We start from the raw sequence: 20,151 nt of genomic DNA on the forward strand, positions 1-20,151 counted from the left end.
ATGGGTAATACATACAGTGTCCTAGAACAAGAACATGAAACCAGCTTTAGAGTCTCAAGGTAAATGGTTATATGTCAAGGTATTTTAGTTCAGATAGCTTCCTGCAAACAGCCTCCTGAATTTCAAGTTGACAAGATATAGAATGAGAATATTGAAGAATATTTAACTTTTAAAAAATAAATTTATCTATTTATTTATTTTTGGCTGCGTTGGGTCTTCATTAATGCAAGCAGGCTTTCTCTGGTTGCAGCTAGTGGGGGCTACTCTTCGTTGCGGTGCACGGGCTTCTCATTGCGGTGGCTTCTCGATTCAGAGCACGGGCTTTAGGCGCGCTGGCTTTGGTAGTTGTGGCAAGTGGGCTCAGTAGTTGTGGCTCGCAGGCTCTAGAGCACAGGCTCAGTAGTTGTGGTGCACGGGCTTAGTTTCTCTACGGCACGTGGGGTTTTCCTGGACAAGGGCTCGAACTCATATCCCCTCCATTGACAGGCAGATTCTTAACCACTGCACCACCAGGGAAGCCCTAAAGAATATTTAATTTTAAATTGGATTTTTTAACCCTTATTTGGCAAATCCTTCTCCTCCTCCTTCTTCTTCTTAATGACAACAGAGGAGAAAGTCATGCTATAGGGGGCTGGAGGGAAGAGTAGGGTCCTTCTCTCTGTAGCTACAGGGATTATGGGGGTAACTCTCTTTTCCTAAAAACTTCTAGCTCTATGCTTTGGGTTGTGGAATGTGTGTATGTGTGTGCGTGCTGTCATTTGGCATGCTGTCTGTCTCTCTCCTCCCACTAGAATGTAAACCCCAAGAGGGAAAGGAGCTTTGCTTCCCTCACTGCTGTATCTCTGGCACCTAGGAATCATGCCTGACACAGGGCTGGCACTCTGTAAGTATTTGTTGAGTGACTAAATGTCTGTCTGTCCTCAGGTTCTGAATCCTGTTCCCTGGGAAACCCAACAGAACCCTGGACTGGGGAGAGGAGAAGAAACCTGCCTTTAAAGTTGAGCCTCCTGGAGAGATGCAGTCTCAGGCCTGAGAAGATGCAGGGGCTGCTGTCTCAGGAGGGCAGGGCCTGGGAGAAGCGTGCTTCCCTCACCAAGGACTGCATGGCTGTGGAGGTTGCGGCCTCTGGCTGTGACAGTGACAAGAAAGGTGAGGGACAGGGGTCCTGTGGAGGGGGGGAGGTCATGGCAGAGCCTAGGGAAAGACATGACTTCATTCCTTTGCTCCTTTCAACACAGTTTTATGGAGCCTTGTGTCAGTCAGCTTCTGCTGTGTAACAAGTGAGCCCCAAACTGAGTGGCTTAAAGCAACAGTCATTTAGCTGCTAACAATTCTGTGGGTTGGCAATGTATGTGGCCTCAGGGGACAGTTCTGTTGCCCTTGCCTGTGTCGGCTCCCGCAGTGCAGCTGCAGTGAGCTGAAGGGCAGCTTGTTCATCTAAGATGGCTTTACTGGTGTGTCTAGCTGATTTTAAAGTAAATTTCAGCCATCCCATCAATACACCCCTGCATACTACAAAAACATCTCTAAAAAATAATAAGATGGACATTTTCTTACCTATTCATAAGGCCACTTCCACACTCAACAAAACCGTCGAGAAATCCTTGATATTATCAAACACCCAGTCCATAATCAAATTTGCTGACTTAAAACCATGTGTCTCCAGCAGGCTAGCCCAGGCTTATTCTCACGGGGGTGGTTGCAGAGTTCTTGGGACCAGAAAGCAAGGGAAAACCCCATGTCACAAGCACTTTTTTAGCCTCCACTGGCAACCCAGCTCTTCACCGGCCATTGGTCGAAATAAGCCGTATGGTCAAGCTCAGAATCAGTGGGGCAGAGTGGGGAGGGCAGCCCAAGGGTGTGGACACAGGGAGCTGAGAACAAGCTGGAGGCCACTGGGGGCAAAAATCTATCACAAGCACCTACTATGTGCCAGGCTTTAGGGTCTTGCCGTGAACAAGATGGCTTTGTAGAGCTCCGATTCTTTTTTCTTTTAATATTTATTTATTTATTTCTGGCTGCATTGGGTCCTAGTTGCATCATGCGCGATCTTTCATTGTGGCACGCAGGCTCTCCTATGGCATGCGGGCTTCTCTCTAGTTGTGGCACAGGGACTCAGTAGTTGCGGCACACGGGCTTAGTTGCCCTGCGGCATGTGGGATCTTAGTTCCCTGACCGGAGATCGAACCTGCGTCCTCTGCATTGGGAGGTGGATTCTTAACCACTGGACCACCAGAGAAGTCCCAAGCTCCAATTCTAGAGGAGAAAACAGGCACTAAAGAAAGAAGTTACAAAATAAAGAGAAAAATCATGTCTGACGAGACCTATGGAGACAGTAAAACAGGATGATTGGTGGGGTGTGACAGTGTGATTGGGGAAGGTGGGAGAAGCACAAGAAGGATCAGTTGTTCCAAGGATGGGGGAACAGCTTCAAGGGCAGCCAGAGCTGCACGTGCACGACCCCACATTGGCAGCAAGCTTGCTGTGTTCAAGGAGACCACGGGGAACAGAGCAGGGAGATGGGAGGGGAAAATGATAGAGATCAGCTGGGACCAGTGATGGGGCATCTTGTCGACCTTGGCAAGGAGTTTGCGTGTTACTTGAGTATTGGGAGAGCACTGGAAGGTTTTGAAGAGGAGAAGACAGGATCTCATTTGTATTTCAAAAGATTCTTCTAAATCACTAGTTCTCAACTGGGGGCAATGTTATACCCCACTGTCCTCCCCAGGCAACATAAGAGATCTTGAATTATCAGAACTGGGGAAATGCTGCTGCCATCTTGTGGGTGGAGGCCAGCAACGCTGCTTAGTGTCCTACAGTGCACAGAACAGACACCCCCCTGCCCCCCCAGCCCCCACCACAGGGATTTCGCAGCCTGAAATGCCAGCAGTGCCCAGGTTGAGAAACTCTGCATCCAGCTGCGTGTGAGAATGAACCGTAGGATTAGGAGGTCAAGAGTAGAAGCTGGGAGGCCAGTTGGGAGATTCCTGCAACTGTCCAGGAGTGGACAGGGGAGGAACAAAGAGATATCAAGGGTGACCCCTGGGATTTTGGCCCAAACACCTGGCGAAGAGTGGTGCCATTTGCTGAGATGGGGACACCTGAAAGGCACCCCCACAGGAGAATGGGGGCTGGACCTTCTACTAGGAAAGGCTCCTTCCTTCCACAGGAGACGAGCAGATCTGGGACAGAAGTTGTGGGAAATAGAAATGTCAGTTCTGGCAGTGAGGAGGAGGTTTGGGGCTCCCAGCAGGACCTGGGTGCAGAAAGAGTGGAAAATGGTTCTATCGAGTTGAGGAGTGAGAAGGATGTTGAGGTTCGAATATGGGGAGATTTCTTCACTGGAGGCTGGAACCTGGGGAAGCCTTGTTCCTCCTGGTTTAACTCTGTGGCTTTTTCTTCTGCTTTCTCACTCAGTTTTTGCCAGAGGCCTGTAGAGAAGGAACTATTGTACCCATTTGACAGGTGAGGGAATAGAGGCTCAGGTGGTGGATCACATCAGGTGACTCGCTTTAAGTCTCCCAGGTAGTTACTGACAGAAATGGGATCAGAATTCAGGTCTCTCCTTCTCTCCACCCCACCTGAACCACATGGGCAGTGTGTGTGTGTGTGTGTGTGTGTGTGTGTGTGTGTTTTAGGATATCAGCAGAAGAGAGTTGGCAGACAGGAAGAAAGCAGAACCCATCCAGCTGGCCTGGTCACTCACTCATGACTCCTTTCTCCTCCATTCCTCCCCTCACCCAGACCTACCTTCTCCCGAGACTGGGCATCCCCAGGAGTGGAGCTCGGTGGAGGAAGACGATGAGTCAGAGGACTCCCAGGTAAGCTGGCGATTCCTTCCTCTTTTGATGATGCCCCACTCTGCAGATCTCAGTGGGTTGTCACACTCCCTTCCTCAGCTTGGGATTTCCCTGCCCCACAAAAGTCTGTTTGGGGATGTGAGCCCCAAGAGGTCTCCCATGGGAAACAGGACATATTCCATGGTAGTCAGACATGGAGTGGAGGGTCTCAGGTGGTGGGGGTAACTCCACTCATGTGTACCCGCCAACCCTTCACTCATAAATCCTTCATAAATCGACCATTCATTTTTCTGTCCTCTCATTTATTCACCTAAGCATCCATCTGTCTACTCACCCATATACCCATCCATCCATGTGAGGTCATCTGTCTGTTGACTTATTCATCCATCCATCGACCCTCCCAACTACTCACCCTTCTACCTATCCATTCATCCATTTACCCATTAAACATCCACCATCCATTCATCTGTCCTCTGATTCATCCACCCAGCCTTTCATTTACCTACTCATCCACACACCCATTCCATCCATCCATATATCCAGTTATCTATATACCCAATCATCTGCCCATTCATCCATATGCAACCACTCCATCCATTCAACCCACCCACTCATCCATCCCTCTATCCACTCATCTATCTACCCACGCATTCATCTATGTACTACCTGTTGGCTGTTGGAAGGATGTGGCTACTATTCATCCACCCATATGCCTACTCATCCATCCATCCAACCATCCAACCATCCAACCACTAACTACCTACTGGGTTTTAATCCAAGTACTTCAAATAAAACCAAAAAGAGTTATCAAGCACATTCCTTTCACTGAAATACCTAGTGTTTTCTGTGGGGGGCATAAGACATCAACATGTGAAATAATAACAGTGGTTCTTTTATTTACATATTTATCTTATACATTAGGAAAAAACCACATAACCACTCTTGGCAACACATGAGGGTCCCATCTGCCAATTGTATATCAGAAATCCAACTTGGACTGGCTCAAGCCAGAAAAAGGTTTATTGACACAAGGTGGGGGGAGGCAAGCTGAACAACCAACCATGATAGTGTAGAAATAAGTGCTGGCTGCATGTGAGATACCTCAATAGGAGAAGAAAGTAACTCTGTGGTCCAGGAGGTTTATTCTTGAATACCCAAGAGACACCATACCTGAGATTTTAGGGATGAGTAATTTCCCAAGCAGAGCAGGGGAGGAAACAGCATGTGCAAAGACGGAGACATGATGTAATAAGGCACATTTGGGGGAACACTGGAGTTAGGGGCATAGCAGGGACTGGGATGAGATCATTCATTCAGTCCATAACTATTTGTTGTGCACCTACTATGTGCCAGGCAGTGTTCAAGGCAATGAGGGTGCAACAGTGAATGGGAGAGCGATGGCTCCTCTTTTCATGGGTTCACAGTCACCGAGGTAGACAGACAATCAGCAAAATGAGTAGCTAACCTATACTTCATGCTGGATGGTAATAAGTGCTATGGAGAAAAATTAAGCAGAGTTATGGGCATACAAGGTGAGGGTAAAAGTTGCTATTTTAAGAAGATTGTCAAGGAAGTACCCCTGAGAGGGTGCTATTGGAGTACAGACCTGAAGGAGGTGGGGAGTGAGACTGGCAGATATATCTGGTGGGGAGAGGTTCTGGGCAGAGAGAGTACAGCAAGTGCAAAGGCCCTGAGGTAGGAGTGCGCCTGGAATGCGTGAGGAACAGCGGGGCTGGGGGGTGTTGGTTGGCTGGAGAAGAGTGGAAAGGAATAGTAGGATATGAGGTCATAGTGGTGATGGGGGTGTATGATGTAGGGTATTGTCAACCATACTAAAATGTTGGCTTTCACTCTGAGTTGGGTGGCTACTGTAAGGCAGAGAAGGTTCCAGCTTACGTTTCACAGGACCCTCTCGCTGCTGAGTTCCACGCCAAGGAGGTTGGGTGTATCTTTTTTTTTTAATTTTAAAGAAGGGTTTTTATTTTTATTTATTTATTTATTTGGCCACACAGCATGTGGGATCTTAGTTCCCCAACCAGGGGTGGAACCCTCACTCCCTGCAGTGGAAGGGCAGTCTTAACCACTGGACCGCCAGGGAAGTCCCCAGGTGTATCTTGTAGGCAGTGGGGAGCCTCTGGGGATTTGGGGATCTACAGAAACCACTCTGTTGGCCTCTGTGGAAGGAAGGGAGATTGGATGAGGCAGAGGGAGAGGCAGAGGTGTAGAAACCAGTCAGGAACCTCCAGCTGGTTGGAAGTGATCCAGGTAAGACACGCACTGATGTCACACGTATTATGGGACTGACATGATTCTAAGTGGTTCTTGTTATTTTATTTTACATTTTTTTAAAAAAATTTTTTATTGGAGTAGAGTTGATTTACAATGTTGTGTTAGTTTCAGGTGTACAGCAGAATGAATCAGTTATACATGTACATATTTTCATTCTTTTTTAGATTCTTTCCCCATATAGGTTATTACAGAATATTGAGTTCCCTGTGCTAGACAGTAGGTCTTTATTAGTTATCTATTTTGTATGCAGTATAGTGTGTATGTTAATCCCCGACTCCTAATTTATCTCTCCCCTCCCCTTTCCCCTTTGGTAACCATAAGTTTGTTTTCTACATCTGTGACTCTATTTCTGTTTTGCAAATAAGTTTATTTTCATCATTTTTTTAGATTCCACATAAAAGCAATATCATATGATATTTGTCTTTCTCTGTCTGACTTACTTCACTTAGTATGATCATCTCCAGGTCCATCCATGTTGCTGCAAATGGCATTATTTCATTCTTTTTTATGGCTGAGTAATATTCCATTGTGTATATGTACCACATCTTCTTTATCCATTCCTCTGTTGATGGACATTTAGGTTGCTTCCATGTCTTGGGTGGTTCTTGTTATTAACTTGACACTCACTAGCTCTCATTATTAATTCATGAGCCCTGTGAAGTAGTTAGTATGGTTTCCCTCCCTTTAAGATGAAGTTAGGGTGGGGGAGGTGCCCAGAGACCTCTGTGACATCATTCATTCATTCACTCATTCACTCCGTCATGGCTCATTCAACCAACATTGATGGAGCACAGGCTGGAACCCGGCAGGGGTGGGCGGTGGGTCCTGACCCAGCTGACCTTTCTGCATGGACTCAGCCTCCTTCCTATAGGTGGCCCCCTTCCAAAAAACAAAAGAGAAGATCAGGCCATATGGGACCAGAGACCTTTAATATCAATAAGAGGCAGGCTGCACAGCCCTCACCATGGGGCTAACTCAATTTATTTGATTCTCTTAATAGTTCTTGATGTGGGATCCGTTACAATTGTATTTTACAGACAGGGAAACTAAGGCACAGAGAGGTCAAGTACACTTTCCCCAGAGCACCCAGCTTGTAAGTGGTAGGGGTGGGATTTGAATCCTGTGCCTTTCTTAACCACTAAAGTATCCTGTCTGTCTGGGGACTTTATCCTCCCCCAAGAGAGGACTGGGGATAAGGGGTGAGGGCTTCTCCCCATCCCACTACTCAATTATGTCCCTCCACCCCTCAGGTGGGGAGGAGTGAGTGAAGGAATGGAGGGGAGGAAAGGAGTTACTTTCCTAATATTTCTTTTTTTTAAATTTATTTTACTTATTTTATTTTTGGCTGCATTGGGTCTTCGTTGCTGTGCGTGGGCTTTCTCTAGTTGCAGCGAGCGGGGACTACTCTTCGTTGTGGTGCGGGGGCTTCTCATTGTGGTGGCTTCTCTTGTTGCGGAGCACGGGCTGTAGGCGTGCAGGCTTCAGTAGTTGTGGCACATGGGCTCTAGAGTGCAGGTTCAGTAGTTGTGGTGCACGGACTCAGTAGTTGTGGCACATGGGCTTAGTTGCTCTGCGGCATGTGGGATCTTCCCGGACCAGGGCTCGAACCCATGTCCCCTGCATTGGCAGACAGATTCCCAACCACTGCACCACCCAGGGAAGCACCCTGATATTTCTTCGTGTTTTTTAAGATTTTTTTTTTTGATGTGGACCATTTTTAGTCTTTATTGAATTTGTTACAATACTGCCTCTGTTCTATGCCTTGGCTTCCTGGCCGAAAAGCATGTGGTATCCCAGGTCCCCGACCAGGGATAGAACCCACACCCCCTGCATTGGAAGGTGAAGTCCTAACCACTGGACCACCAGGGAAGTCCCCTGACATTTCTAAGAGGCAGAAATTCCCACTCTATGGCCCCAGACATAGGAAAGCAGGGAGGAAAAAATAGTCCCATCACTCCCATACCATAAAATACAAGCATGTGTCACAAATGCAAACCTTCTCAGAGTATGAGGTAAGGAAAGAAATAGACTTGGTAAAAGTTGCTATAAAAGCAAAACTCATCTACAACATTAGAAATCCAGATACTGGTTCCCTTCGAGGTGGGGTAAATGAGGGAGCATGAGAGGGGGACATTTTGGGGTGCTGATAATGATCTGCTTCTTCTTCTGGGTGCCAGTTACACGATTCACCTTCCGGAGATTCATCACGCTTGTAGGATACATGCAATTTTCTCTTTGCATATTATACTTCAACAGAATGTTTTTAGAAGGTTGTCCCGTTTCCTTGCAGGCATTTTTTTCCCTGGAAGATGAGACTGAACTAGGATTCTTGTGCAAGGGATTTATTGAGGAAGTGTGTTCTTGGGTAGAACCCATAAGGGGTGAGGGAGGCTGGGAAGGAGGAGAGGGAGTGAGGCAAATATTATATGGGTTTAACTGAGGTCCGGCTTCAGTCTGATCCCACAGGGAGCTCTGGAGTGCGAATAGTACCAGTCCTTCTCTGAGCCAGTGGGGAGGCTTTTATCTCCCATCGCTGGTTGTGGACAGTGAGTGTAACCTTCTAGGTAACTCTCTAGAGAGGTGGCTCCTCTTAGCAAAGGGCATTTCTTAGGAGAAAGGGGGCAACCATAAATATAAACCATAAACTATCAGGTTAGCAGCCAACACTCACAGCAGCTGGAGGAGAAACAAAGAGGAACTAAGTGAGGCACTGACGGGTCCATTACGTGTGGTGTCGTGTGCGTGTGTGTATGTGTAAAATTTTTGGATTTCAGATGAGCCATATTAACTACCTTTTCTTCTTTTTTAAAACTTTTTTTTTACATTTTCCTGAATTTATACTCTGCTTTTTAAAAATGGAGGCATACCTGGGACTTCCTTGGTGGTCCAGTGTTTAAGACTCTGTGCTTCCACTGCAGGGGACACGGGTTAGATCCCTGGTCGGGGAAATTGAGATCCCGCATGCCGCGCAGCACAGCCAAAAAAAAAAAAGGAGGCATAAGTATTTCCAATAAAATGCACATGTCAGTAAGTGTCGACACACACATATATGCTTGTGTAACCAACCTGCCATCATCCTAGAAAATGCCTTCATCTTCCTTTCCAGTCTGACTCACTCCCTCATCCCAGTTCTGATTTCTGGTTGCATAGATTCATTTTGCCTTCATATAAATAGAGTCCTACAGTAAATGACATATATTTCTTAACCCCCGAAAAAGGAAATTATAGCAAGATTATTATTCTGCCATTTGGTGTTTTCACAACAATATCGTCTGGATAACTTTCCATCCTGATCACTTTCATCCTTTTTAAAAATTACGTTTTACAGCTGCCGAATATTCTATACTGCAGTTGTGTCATGCCCATTTCCTCAACAGCTGAATTGTTAGGTTATCCTTGTTTTTGTTGCCACAGGAGAATGAATGTTTATCCAGTTGGCTTCATTTTCTGGAGCGTGGATTATTAGGGACTTCATAAGATCTCTGAATGTAGATCCACTGAATCCGAAATTCCCACGGTGGAGACCAAAATATGTGAAAAACTCCCCCAGGAGGTTTCTGATGCTCTGCCAGGTTTGGGAACTGCTAACGTGGGTTATTCTCTCCAGGTTGTAAAAGGAAGGAGGTGGCATCCAGTGGGGGAGAGCAAGCTAGAGGGAGGAATTGGTCCTTTCCCGAAGATTAGAGATGTGAATCCCATTAATGGTTTATAACATGCTTTAACATCTCATAGTACGTGTCCCCTTCATTTCTCTCCTTTAACAGAATTTTTTTAATGTTTACCACTGCCTAGCTTTCCAGATAACTCATTCATGCCCGTTCCCAAAACTTCCCAGATATTTTAATAGCAATTGCATTTAACTCATCGTTATTTTGCAGAAGAATTGTCACCGTTTTAAACATTTTGTCTTCCCATCCTTCGTTGTGGTATGTCCTTTTTGGGGGGGGACCGTGCCATGCAGCATGCGGGATCTTAGTCCAGGGATCAAACCCGTGCCCCCTGCAGTGGAAGCACAGAGTCCTAACCACTGGACCGCCAGGGAAGTCCCTGTCTTTCCATTCATTCATTCATTTGAGAAATATTTATAAACTTGGACTCTGGGTCAGGCACTGGAGATACAGCCACGAGCAAACTAAAATCTCTGCCCTCTCTGGACACGGGAGAAAGAGAGCTGGGGAGGGCAGATGGGTGGTCTACCGTGGGGAGGTATTGGGGGATGCTGTTCTATACAGAGTGGTATGGGTGGGGGTTTCTAAAGATGTGGTGGAAAATGTGGAGCTGGAAGATGTGGCGGAGATATCCAGGCAGGAGAAAGCATAACTGCAAAGCTTGGAGGTGAGAGTGGCTGGGGCAGAGTGACTTTAGCTTTGGAGGGATCGCTCTGGCTGACGCATACAAAAGAAATTGGGGGTGAGGGGAGTGTCAGGATAAGAAACAAGAGTGCCCAGTTTTTAACCCAATTGTTTGGAGGTTTTTTTGTTTTGTTTTGTTTTTTGGTATTTAGTTGCATGAGTTCTTCATATGTTTTGGATATTAACTTTTTGTCAGATGTATGATTTACAAATATTTTCTCCCATTCAATAGTTTGCCCTTTTGTTGATAGTTTCCTTTGCTGTGCAGAAGCATTTTTGTTTGATGTAGTCCCACTTGTTTATTTTTGTTGCTTGTGCTTCTGTTGTCATATAAAAAAAAAAAATCATTGCCAAGACCAATATGAAGGAACCATTGCCTTATGTTTCTTCCATGAGTTTTGTGGTTTTAAGTTTTACATTCAAGTCTGTAGTCCATGTTGAGTTAATATGGCAGTATGGTGTAAGATAGTGGTACAGTTTCCCATAAAATAAACTCTGAAATTGAATTAAAACAAAGAAAGAAACAAGAGTGATGGTGACTTTGACCGGTGTGGTGGTACTGGGGGGAGTGGATGGAAGTGGTCAGCGTCTGGATGTATTTGGAAGGTGAAGCCAACAGCATTGGCTGGTGGGTTGGAGGTGGGTATTGAGAGACAGGAGTCAAGGGTGCCACAGTTGGATGCCTGGAGGGACCTGAGGGGTAGACTGGGGGAAAACTGCAAGAGGACGTATTTTTTTGGCCAGTGGGGAGGGATATTTGGGAAATGTAAAGTTTAAGATGCCCATGAGATATTCAAGCGGAGATGGCAGGTATACAGTGAGATTTATGTCAGGAATTTAAGAGAGGGGTTGGGTCAAGAAAAACACACACACACACGTACATGTGAAGATCATTAGAGTACAGGTGGTATTTGAAACTGTGAGAATTTTTATATCATTTTGAAATTTTCACCACATGTATCATCTTTCTGATATTTCCTCTGCTAGGACATAGGTATAGTACTTACTTTTGTATATTTATATCTGATCACTTTGTTGTATACTTTTTTATTTGTTTTTATTGAGGTATAGTTAATTTACAATGTTGTGTTAGTTTCAAGTGTACAGCAAAGTGATTAGTTATACATATACATAAATTTTCTTTTTCAGATTCTTTTCCATTATAGGTTATTATGAGATATTGAGGATAGTTCCCTGTGCTATAGTTTGTAGTTTTTAATTCAAACGGCTTTACAGCTGATACACTGTCTCATTCCCAATCCTGTAATCCCATTTTCTTGCACGTGACAATGGTGGCTCCCCCTCTGATATTTATAGTTTTTCTTTCTTCTTTTTTTTTTTTTGTGTGTGTGTTTCAGAGCTTTGTGGAGTGGTCAAAAGCTCCGCAACAAATGACCATAGTCTTGGTAGTGTGTGTGCTTTATTTGTTCCTGGTTTTAACAGGGATGCCTATGATGTTTCACATTTAACTATAAAAGTGGCTATTGTTTAGAAATAGATGCCCTGTGTCATGTTAAGGAAGAGACCTGATTAAAAATCAGGAACAGGTCTTGAATATTATCAAATGCCTTTTAAACATCCATTGAGATGATTTTTCTTTTGTATTTAACCATTTTGTGTGAGGTTTTGAATTACTGTATTTCACTGACCTTAAGACATCATCGATTGTAAAACATGCATTACTTTGTATACCCCTGAGAAAGAAAAAAAATGCTACTTAAATGTAAGATGCCACCAAGTGGAAGATGCATCCTGACTTCAGAGAAGGTGAACACGTGCAACTTAGGAGCGATAAAATCTGGTAGATTTCTTAATTACAAATCATCTTTGCATTCTTAGGATGGTGGTACAGCAGTCTTTTCAGATATTGAATTCTATTTCTTGATATTTTCTGTAAGATTCTTGCCTCTATCTTCTTATGTAAGACTGGTGCTATCTTTGTTAAGTTTTGGTATCGTGGCTAAGCTTGCATCATGGAAGGACTTGAGTAAAGTTTAACCTTTTTCTGTGCTTTCGAATACTTTCTGTAGCTTGAGAAGTATCAATTCCTTGACATTTTGAAAGAATTCACCAGCAAAGTAATCAGGTCCTAGAGCTATGGAGGGGAAGTTTCAGTGAGTTCTTGGATGGCTTTCTCCATTTCTTCTCATGTTATTAGCTTATGAATACTTTTTACTCCATTAATTTTTATGATTTACAGTGTTCTCTTATCCCCTAGGCTATGCTTCATTCCACTAAGCGTCCCCCCCCCCAGATGATTAGCTTATTTGTGCACAGTATTTTATAATTAAACAAAATCTTCTCTTTATTTTATTCTGTCCCCTTTCTGCCTTTCAACTTCGGTTTGTGGTTATTAGATTTGTCAAAGTTTTATCTAGTTTATTATTAACTTTCTGAAGAACCATCACTAGGATTTATTTATGTCCATTATTTCTCTAGTTTATAATTTGTTTTCCTTTAACATGTATTGGGTTTATTATTTATTTATTTATTTATTTATTTTTGCCCTATGCGGGCCTCTCACTGTTGTGGCCTCTCCTGTTGTGGAGCACAGGCACTGGACGCGCAGGCTCAGCGGCCACGGCTCACGGGCCCAGTCGCTCCGCAGCATGTGGGATCCTCCCAGACTGGGGCACGAACCCGTGTCCCCTGCATCGGCAGGCGGACTCTCAACCACTGCGCCACCAGGGAAGCCCAGTTATTTTGTTTTAATAGGACTTTCAGTGGCCTCCCCTGAGTTTGCTAGAGAAATCAGGGCAGGAGAAGTATGGGCTTCTCTCTCTCTCTCCATTCCCCTCTCTGGATGATTGCACCCAACAAGCCAACAACTGGCCCTTAAAAGAAAGAAACACAAGCCTCAGCTGTTTCATTCATTAGTATTTTATTGGTTGCAAATAGGAGAGTCTCAATTCAAATGAACTCAAGCAAAGAGATTCATTATAGATTCACTTACACCAAAGTTCAGGATGAAATCGGCTTCATTTAGAGCTGGAATGAACTGTTGTGATGACTGAATATGTAAATGAGGATATGTAAGCTGTGTTAAAGAAGTTATTTGTAAAAGGCATTGACCAATGCAGAAAATAATTTAAAATAAAATATCTCTTTTCAGGAATGGTATTCTTGGAAATGTTGGGAAAAGATTCCTGGGTCTTGGAAGATAATTACTAGAAATATGCAGGGGAGGTAGTATATCTTTTTTTTTTTTAATGTATTAAGTATTCCTGGAACAAAAGCAGTGAGTTGGAAGGAGAGGATTGTCCAAGTAAAGAATGGATTTATAAGGAAAAAAATTTAGAGCTGGTTCTCCAGGTCTAAAAATATTGCTGAGGACTTTCCGCTGACCTCCTAGTTACCTTCCTTTTGGGGGTGACCTCCTTCTCCTTCTCCATGTGGCTGGGAGAATAGCTACCACCCCCATCACCTACTTGGCAAGACGAGGAGGCGGGGCAGATTCTCATCACACACACACACCCTCCCGTCGCTGCTTGGCTGCAGGGACCAGAGTCTTGCAATAAAGGATGCAGAGGCCTGAGGCAGGAGCAAGCTGTTGGAGGAGTAGGCGAAGAACGATGCGCAGCTGGGCAAGAGTGGAATGGAGATGCCTGTGGAGACCATCATAGATGTCCAGGCCAAGGGACTGTGATTAGCTCAGACGGAGCTGGTAATCTTAATCACATTTGTGAGATATTGAAAATTATGACGCTAGTAATATAAATCATATTAGCAGTACTTATTTATTTGGGCTCTACCACATGCCAGGAACCTCATTTCATGGATGATTAAAGTCTCCACCAGCACCGCTGATGCTCTGTTCTCCACCCAACAGCCAGGCAGATCCCATTAAACCATAATTAAGACCATGTATAATGCACACCTCAGCAAGTAAAAGCTAAAGTCCTCACAATAGCCGTCCAGCCCCACGCAAACCCGCCTGCGCCCCCATCTCTGCTTTTTGCTCCCTCCGCTGCTCCAGCTGCTGCTCCAGCTGCACTGGCCTCTTTGCTGTTCCAACAAGCGCATCGTGCACCAGCCTCAGGACTTTAGCACCAGCTCTGGAATGGACCTCTGCCTGGAATGCTCTTCCCCCATAAGCCCACGTGGCTCCCTCAGTCCTACAGGTCTCTGCTCCAACGTTCGCCTCCTTAAAGAGGATTTCCCTGACCACGCCATCCGCAGTTCACTCTGATCATCCTTATAGCCTGTATCACCACCTGACAATTACGGATTAATGCGCCTCTTTTCTGGCGTCCTCCTACTCGGGTGGCTTTCCCCAGAGAAACTTGGTCTTGGGAAGGTTGAATTGGAGAGGGCTGCAGAGATCAGGCTCTGTCTCCCAGGAACCCTTCCTACACCCACACCACCTTGTGGGGCCCCAGCCTCTTGGACCCTCTCCCCCAAATGCTTGAAGCTGCTCTGTCCCCTCCTGGAACAGAGATGTTGGACCCAGGGTAGTATCTGCATATAGTATGTGGGGTACGTGGTGGAGGGGGAAATAGGTCAAATAAGTTGGCAAATACGGCAAATTTAAAATCATAGGGAAATAGCTGGGATGCCCAGCCGCTGGTCCATAGCTTGTAATTCTCATCATGAGACTGCCTACTCCGAGGATGGGCAATTCCGGTTGTGAGAGTGGTTTTGGGGTCGGTGGGCTTGCTGCAAGCTGCCACCAGGGAGCGGCTTCAGCATCCAGCACCATGGTGTTCATGGACTGTCCACTTCTCTTCCTCTTGACCTTATCTGTATCCCTAAATTTCAAAAGCTCCGAAACAAACATTTTCGATGACTCCTGCTCCAGGGGCTCAGCTCCTTCTGCAGCTGTAGACACTCAAGACTCTGACCTCGCGGGGGCTCCATTCTTTCTGCAGCAGGAGGGTCTACGAACTCCTGCTTCCTCTGGGGGCTGACTGCAGCAGGAGGGACTCAGGGCAGACTCGCCACACACATCCCTACAGCCCATCCCTGCTCCTGGGCAGGGACAGGAGGTCACAGCCGGCCAACCAGCCTACACGCGAGGCCGGAGCAGCACAGTCCCCCACGAAGTCAAAATCAGCTTGGGAGCCCTTCACCCAGCGAATACAGGCTGGTGCCTGTGGACTCAAGGGGCGCCGGAGCCCTCTGCGCCTGCGCACTCGGACCAGGTAGGCTCTCCCTGAAGTCTTGGTGGGAGGGCTCAGTGGACAGTCCTGTGGCCCCGCCCACGGCCCTGTAGCCCCACCCCCACCCAAGGCGGGGCTGACCCGCAGCTCTCCAGCTGCTGAGGGCCTGTTTCTTCTGTTCTCTCGGGTCATTGAACTCAGCACCATGTCTGTGAACTAGGTTCCATTTTACTCATTCACCCATTTCACCTGGCATTTACTGAACACCTACTGTGTGCATAGGCCTGAACTGAGCAAAGGTCAGAGGGAGGAGCCAGACTCTGTGTGGTCCATGACCCTGAATTGCTCTAGGGCTGGGGCTGGGCATTTCGACTATCCATTCAGTCACTCAGTATTTCTTGAGGACCTACTGTGTGCTATGGCCTGAGTGATGTCTGGGGCACACAGAGGAACCAACTCTGTTGTCCCTGATTCTTAATGACTCCAGGGCTGACGCTGGGATGTATAAACTACTCATTCAGTCACCTGGCACTTCTTGGAGACCTACTATGTGCTGAGGCCTGGGCTGGGCAAAGTTTGGATCACAGGAATGGACCCGAATTGCATGGTCTCTGACCGTAAAAGGCTGCAGGAGTGGTGCTGAGGATGTTCGCCAACTCATTCATTTACCTGACCTATTCATTCATGTCTACTGAGGACCTACTGTGTGCTAAGGCCTGGGTTGCATGATATCTGGGGCACAGGGAGTGCCAACTCTGTGGTCCCTGACTCTGAATGACTCCAAGTGCTGGTGCTGGGGATATACAACTGTTCAGTCACCTGGCACTTCATCAGGACCTACTGTGTGCTGTGGCCTGGGTGATACCTAGAACACAGGGAAGACTCAGACACTGTGGTTCCTGACCCTACAGGATACCAGGGCCAGGTCAGGGGGTTTTCTCTTATTTATTCATTCACCTGATGTTTCTTCAGGACCTACTGTGTGCCAAGGCCTGTGAAGAAAATGCCAGGACAGAAGTAAAAAAGGCAGACAGATTCTCTCCTCCCAGGCCCCTCACTAGCTTCTTTTGTAGGGCTGGGAGCTGAGGGAGCTGGTGGACTGGGAGGCAGATGTGTCTCCATTTGTTATATGTCTGCATCTCTCCCTTCCTGGCTTAGCTGAAGATCACTTGTGCTTGAGTTATTTTCGAGGCTTGACGTATCAGTTTCTGATAAATTACAACAATTTTTCAACCTTTCTTGGGGGGTCAAGGAAATCTAAATATGGACTGGTCACTGGCTGATATTAAGAAATTATTTATTTCATTATGTGATAATAATATTGTGGTTGCAAAGATTTTCTTTATTTCTTAGAGATGCAGGCTTAGGTATTTACCAGTGAAGTGAGATATGTCTGTAATTTACTTTAAAATAGACCTGAATAGATAGCTAGTGGGAAGCGGCCGCATAGCACAGGGAGATCAGATTGGTGCCTTTTGACCACCTAGAGGGGTGGAATAGGGAGGGTGGGAGGGAGGGAGATGCAAGAGGGAAGAGATATGTGGATATATGTATATGTATAACTGATTCACTTTGTTATAAAGCAGAAACTAACACACCATTGTAAAGCAATTATACTCCAATAAAGATGTTAAAAAAAAACAACTAGACCTGGAAAATATACATATAGACATATTTTCATGACTATTTTAAAAGCAAATATATGTTATAAAATGCGGTAAATTTCATTATTTAAAAAATTTTAGGTATTATATTTTTATGTTACCAAAATTATCATTATTATTATTATTTTTGTGTGTGTGTGCAGCACGGGCCTCTCACTGTTGTGGCCTCTCCCTTTGCGGAGCACAGGCTCCGGACGCACAGGCTCAACGGCCATGGCTCACGGGCCCAGCCGCTCCGCGGCAAGTGGGATCTTCCCAGACCGGGGCACGAACCTGCATCGGCAGGCGGACTCTCAACCACTGCGCCACCAGGGAAGCCCCCAATATTATTTTTTAAAACACATCTTTGTTGGAGTATAATTGCTTCACAATACTGTGTTAGTTTCTGTTGTACAACAAAGTGAATCAGCCATATGCATAAATATATCCCCATATCCCCTCCCTCTTGAGCCTCCCTCCCACCCTCCCTATCCCACCCCTCTAGGTGGTCACAAAGCACTGAGCTGATCTCCCTGTGCTATGCTGCTGTTTCCCACCAGCCAACTATTTTACATTTGGTAGTGTATATATGTCGATGCTCCTCTCACTTCTCCCCAGCTTCCCCCTCCCCTCCCCCGTGTCCTCAAGTCCATTCTCTATGTCTACATCTTTATTTCTGCCCTGCCACTAGGTTCATCAGTACCATTTTTTTTTTTAGATTCCATATATATGTGTTAGCATACGGTATTTGTTTTTCTCTTTCTGACTGATTTCACTCTGTATGACAGACCCTAGGTCCATCCACCTCATTACAAATAACTCAATTTCGTTTCTTTTTATGGCTGAGTAATATTCCATTGTATATATGTGCCACGTCTTTTTATCCAGTCATCTGTCGATGGACACTTAGGTTGCCTCCATGTCCTGGCTATTGTAAATAGAGCTGCAATGAACATTGTGGTACATGACTCATTTTGAATTATGGTTTTCTCAGGGTATATGCCCAGTAGTGGGATTGCTGGGTCATATGGTAGTTCTATTTTTAGTTTTTAAAGGAACCTCCATACTGTTTTCCATAGTGGCTGTATCAATTTACATTCCCACCAACAGGGCAGGAGGGTTCCCTTTTCACCACATCCTTTCCAGCATTTATTGTTTCTAGATTTTTTAAAATTTATTTATTGGCTGCGTTGGGTCTTCGTTGCTGTGCGCGGTCTTTCTCTAGTTACGGCGAGCCGGGGGGGCTACTCTTCGTTGTGGTGCGCAGGCTTCTTATTGCGGTGGCTTCTCTTGTTGCAGAGCATGGGCTCTAGGTGCTCAGGCTTCAGTAGCTGTGGCACACAGGCCCAGTGGTTGTGGCTCACGGGCTCTAGAGTGCAGACTCAGTAGTTGTGGCGCACGGGCTTAGTTGCTCCGCGGCATGTGGGATCTTCCTGGACCAGGGCTCAAACCCATGTCCCTGCATTGGCAGATGGATTCTTAACCACTGTGCCACCAGGGAAGTCCCTGTTTCTAGATTTTTTGATAATGGCCATTCTGACTGGCGTGAGGTGATACCTCATTGTAGTTTTGATTTGCATTTCTCTAATAATTAGTGATGTTGAGCATATTTTCATGTGCCTCTTGGCCATCTGTATGTCTTCTTTGGTGAAATGTCTATTTAGGTCTTCTGCCCATTTTTTAATTGTTTTTTTTTTCTGATATTGAGCTCCATGAGCTGTTTTTATATTTTGGAGATTAATTCTTTGTCCATTGTTTCACTTACAAATATTTTCTCCCATTCTGAGTGTTGTCTTTTTGTCCTGTTTATGGTTTCCTTTGCTGTACAAGAGCTTTAAAGTTTAATTAGGTCCCATTTGTTTATTTTTGTTTTTATTTTCATTACTCCCAGAGGTGGGTCAAAAAAGATCTTGCGGTGGTTTATGTCAAACAGTGTTTTTCCTATGTTTTCCTCTAAGAGTTTTATAGTGTCTGGTCTTACATTTAGGTCTTTAATCCATTTGGAGTTTATTTTTGTGTACGGTGTTAGGTAGTGTTCTAATTTCATTCTTTTACATGTAGCTGTCCAGTTTTCCCAGCACCACTTATTGAAGAGGCTGTCTTTTCTACATTGTATGTTCTTGCTTCCTTTGTCATAAACTAGGTGACTATATGTGTCTGGGTTTATCTCTGGGCTTTCTATCCTGTACCATTGATCTATATTTCTGTTTTTGTGCCAGTACCATACTGTCTTGATTACTGTAGCTTTGTGGTATAGTTTGAAGTTGGGGAACCTGATTCCACCAGCTCCGTTTTTCTTTCTCAAGATTGCTTTGGCTATTCAGGGGTTTTTTTGTTTCCATAAAAATTGTAAAATTTTTTGTTCTAATTCTGTGAAGAATGCCATTGGTAGTTTGATAGGGATTGCATTGAATCTGTAGATTGCTTCTCTGATCTTCCAATCCAAGAACATGGTAAATTTTTCCATCTATTTATATCATCTTTGATTTCTTTCATCAGTGTTTTATAGTTTTCTGAGTACAAGTCTTTCGCCTCCTTAGGCAGGTTTATTCCTAGGTATTTCATTCTTTTTGTTGCAGTGGTAAATGGGAGTGTTTCCTTAATTTCACTTCCTGATTTTTTGTTGTTGGGGTATAGGAATACCAGAGATTTCTGTGCATTAATTTTGTATCCTGCAACCTTACCAAATTCATTGATTAGTTCTAGTAGTTTTCTGGTGGCATCTTTAGGATTTTCTATGTATAGTATCATGTCATCTGCAAACAGTGACAGTTTTACTTCTTCTTTTCCAATTTGTGTTATTTTACTTCTTTTTCTTCTCTGATTGCTGTGGCTAGGACTTCTAAAACTATGTTGAATAAGAGTGGTGAGAATGGACATCCTTGTCTTATTCCTGATCTTAGTGGAAATGCTTTCAGTTTTTCATCATTGAGTATGATGCTTGCTGTGGGTTTGTCATATATGGCCT

General features: G+C 45.0%; 1 protein-coding gene across 1 annotated transcript; it reads left to right on the forward strand.

The window, feature by feature from the left end:
• Positions 1-12,953, forward strand: SMIM17 (small integral membrane protein 17). The gene is made up of 4 exons (XM_027097226.1): positions 1-4; positions 925-1,149; positions 3,745-3,821; positions 11,800-12,953. The coding sequence occupies exons 1-4, from the start codon at positions 1-3 to the stop codon at positions 11,908-11,910; spliced, it is 417 nt and encodes a 138-aa protein (XP_026953027.1). The 3' UTR covers positions 11,911-12,953.
• Positions 12,954-20,151: the final 7,198 nt, after the last annotated feature.

Source organism: Aethalodelphis obliquidens, unplaced genomic scaffold (assembly GCF_003676395.1).
Source record: "Aethalodelphis obliquidens isolate GAN/ISIS:26980383/991018 unplaced genomic scaffold, ASM367639v1 scaffold113, whole genome shotgun sequence".
NCBI classification, from domain to species: Eukaryota; Metazoa; Chordata; class Mammalia; order Artiodactyla; family Delphinidae; genus Aethalodelphis; species Aethalodelphis obliquidens.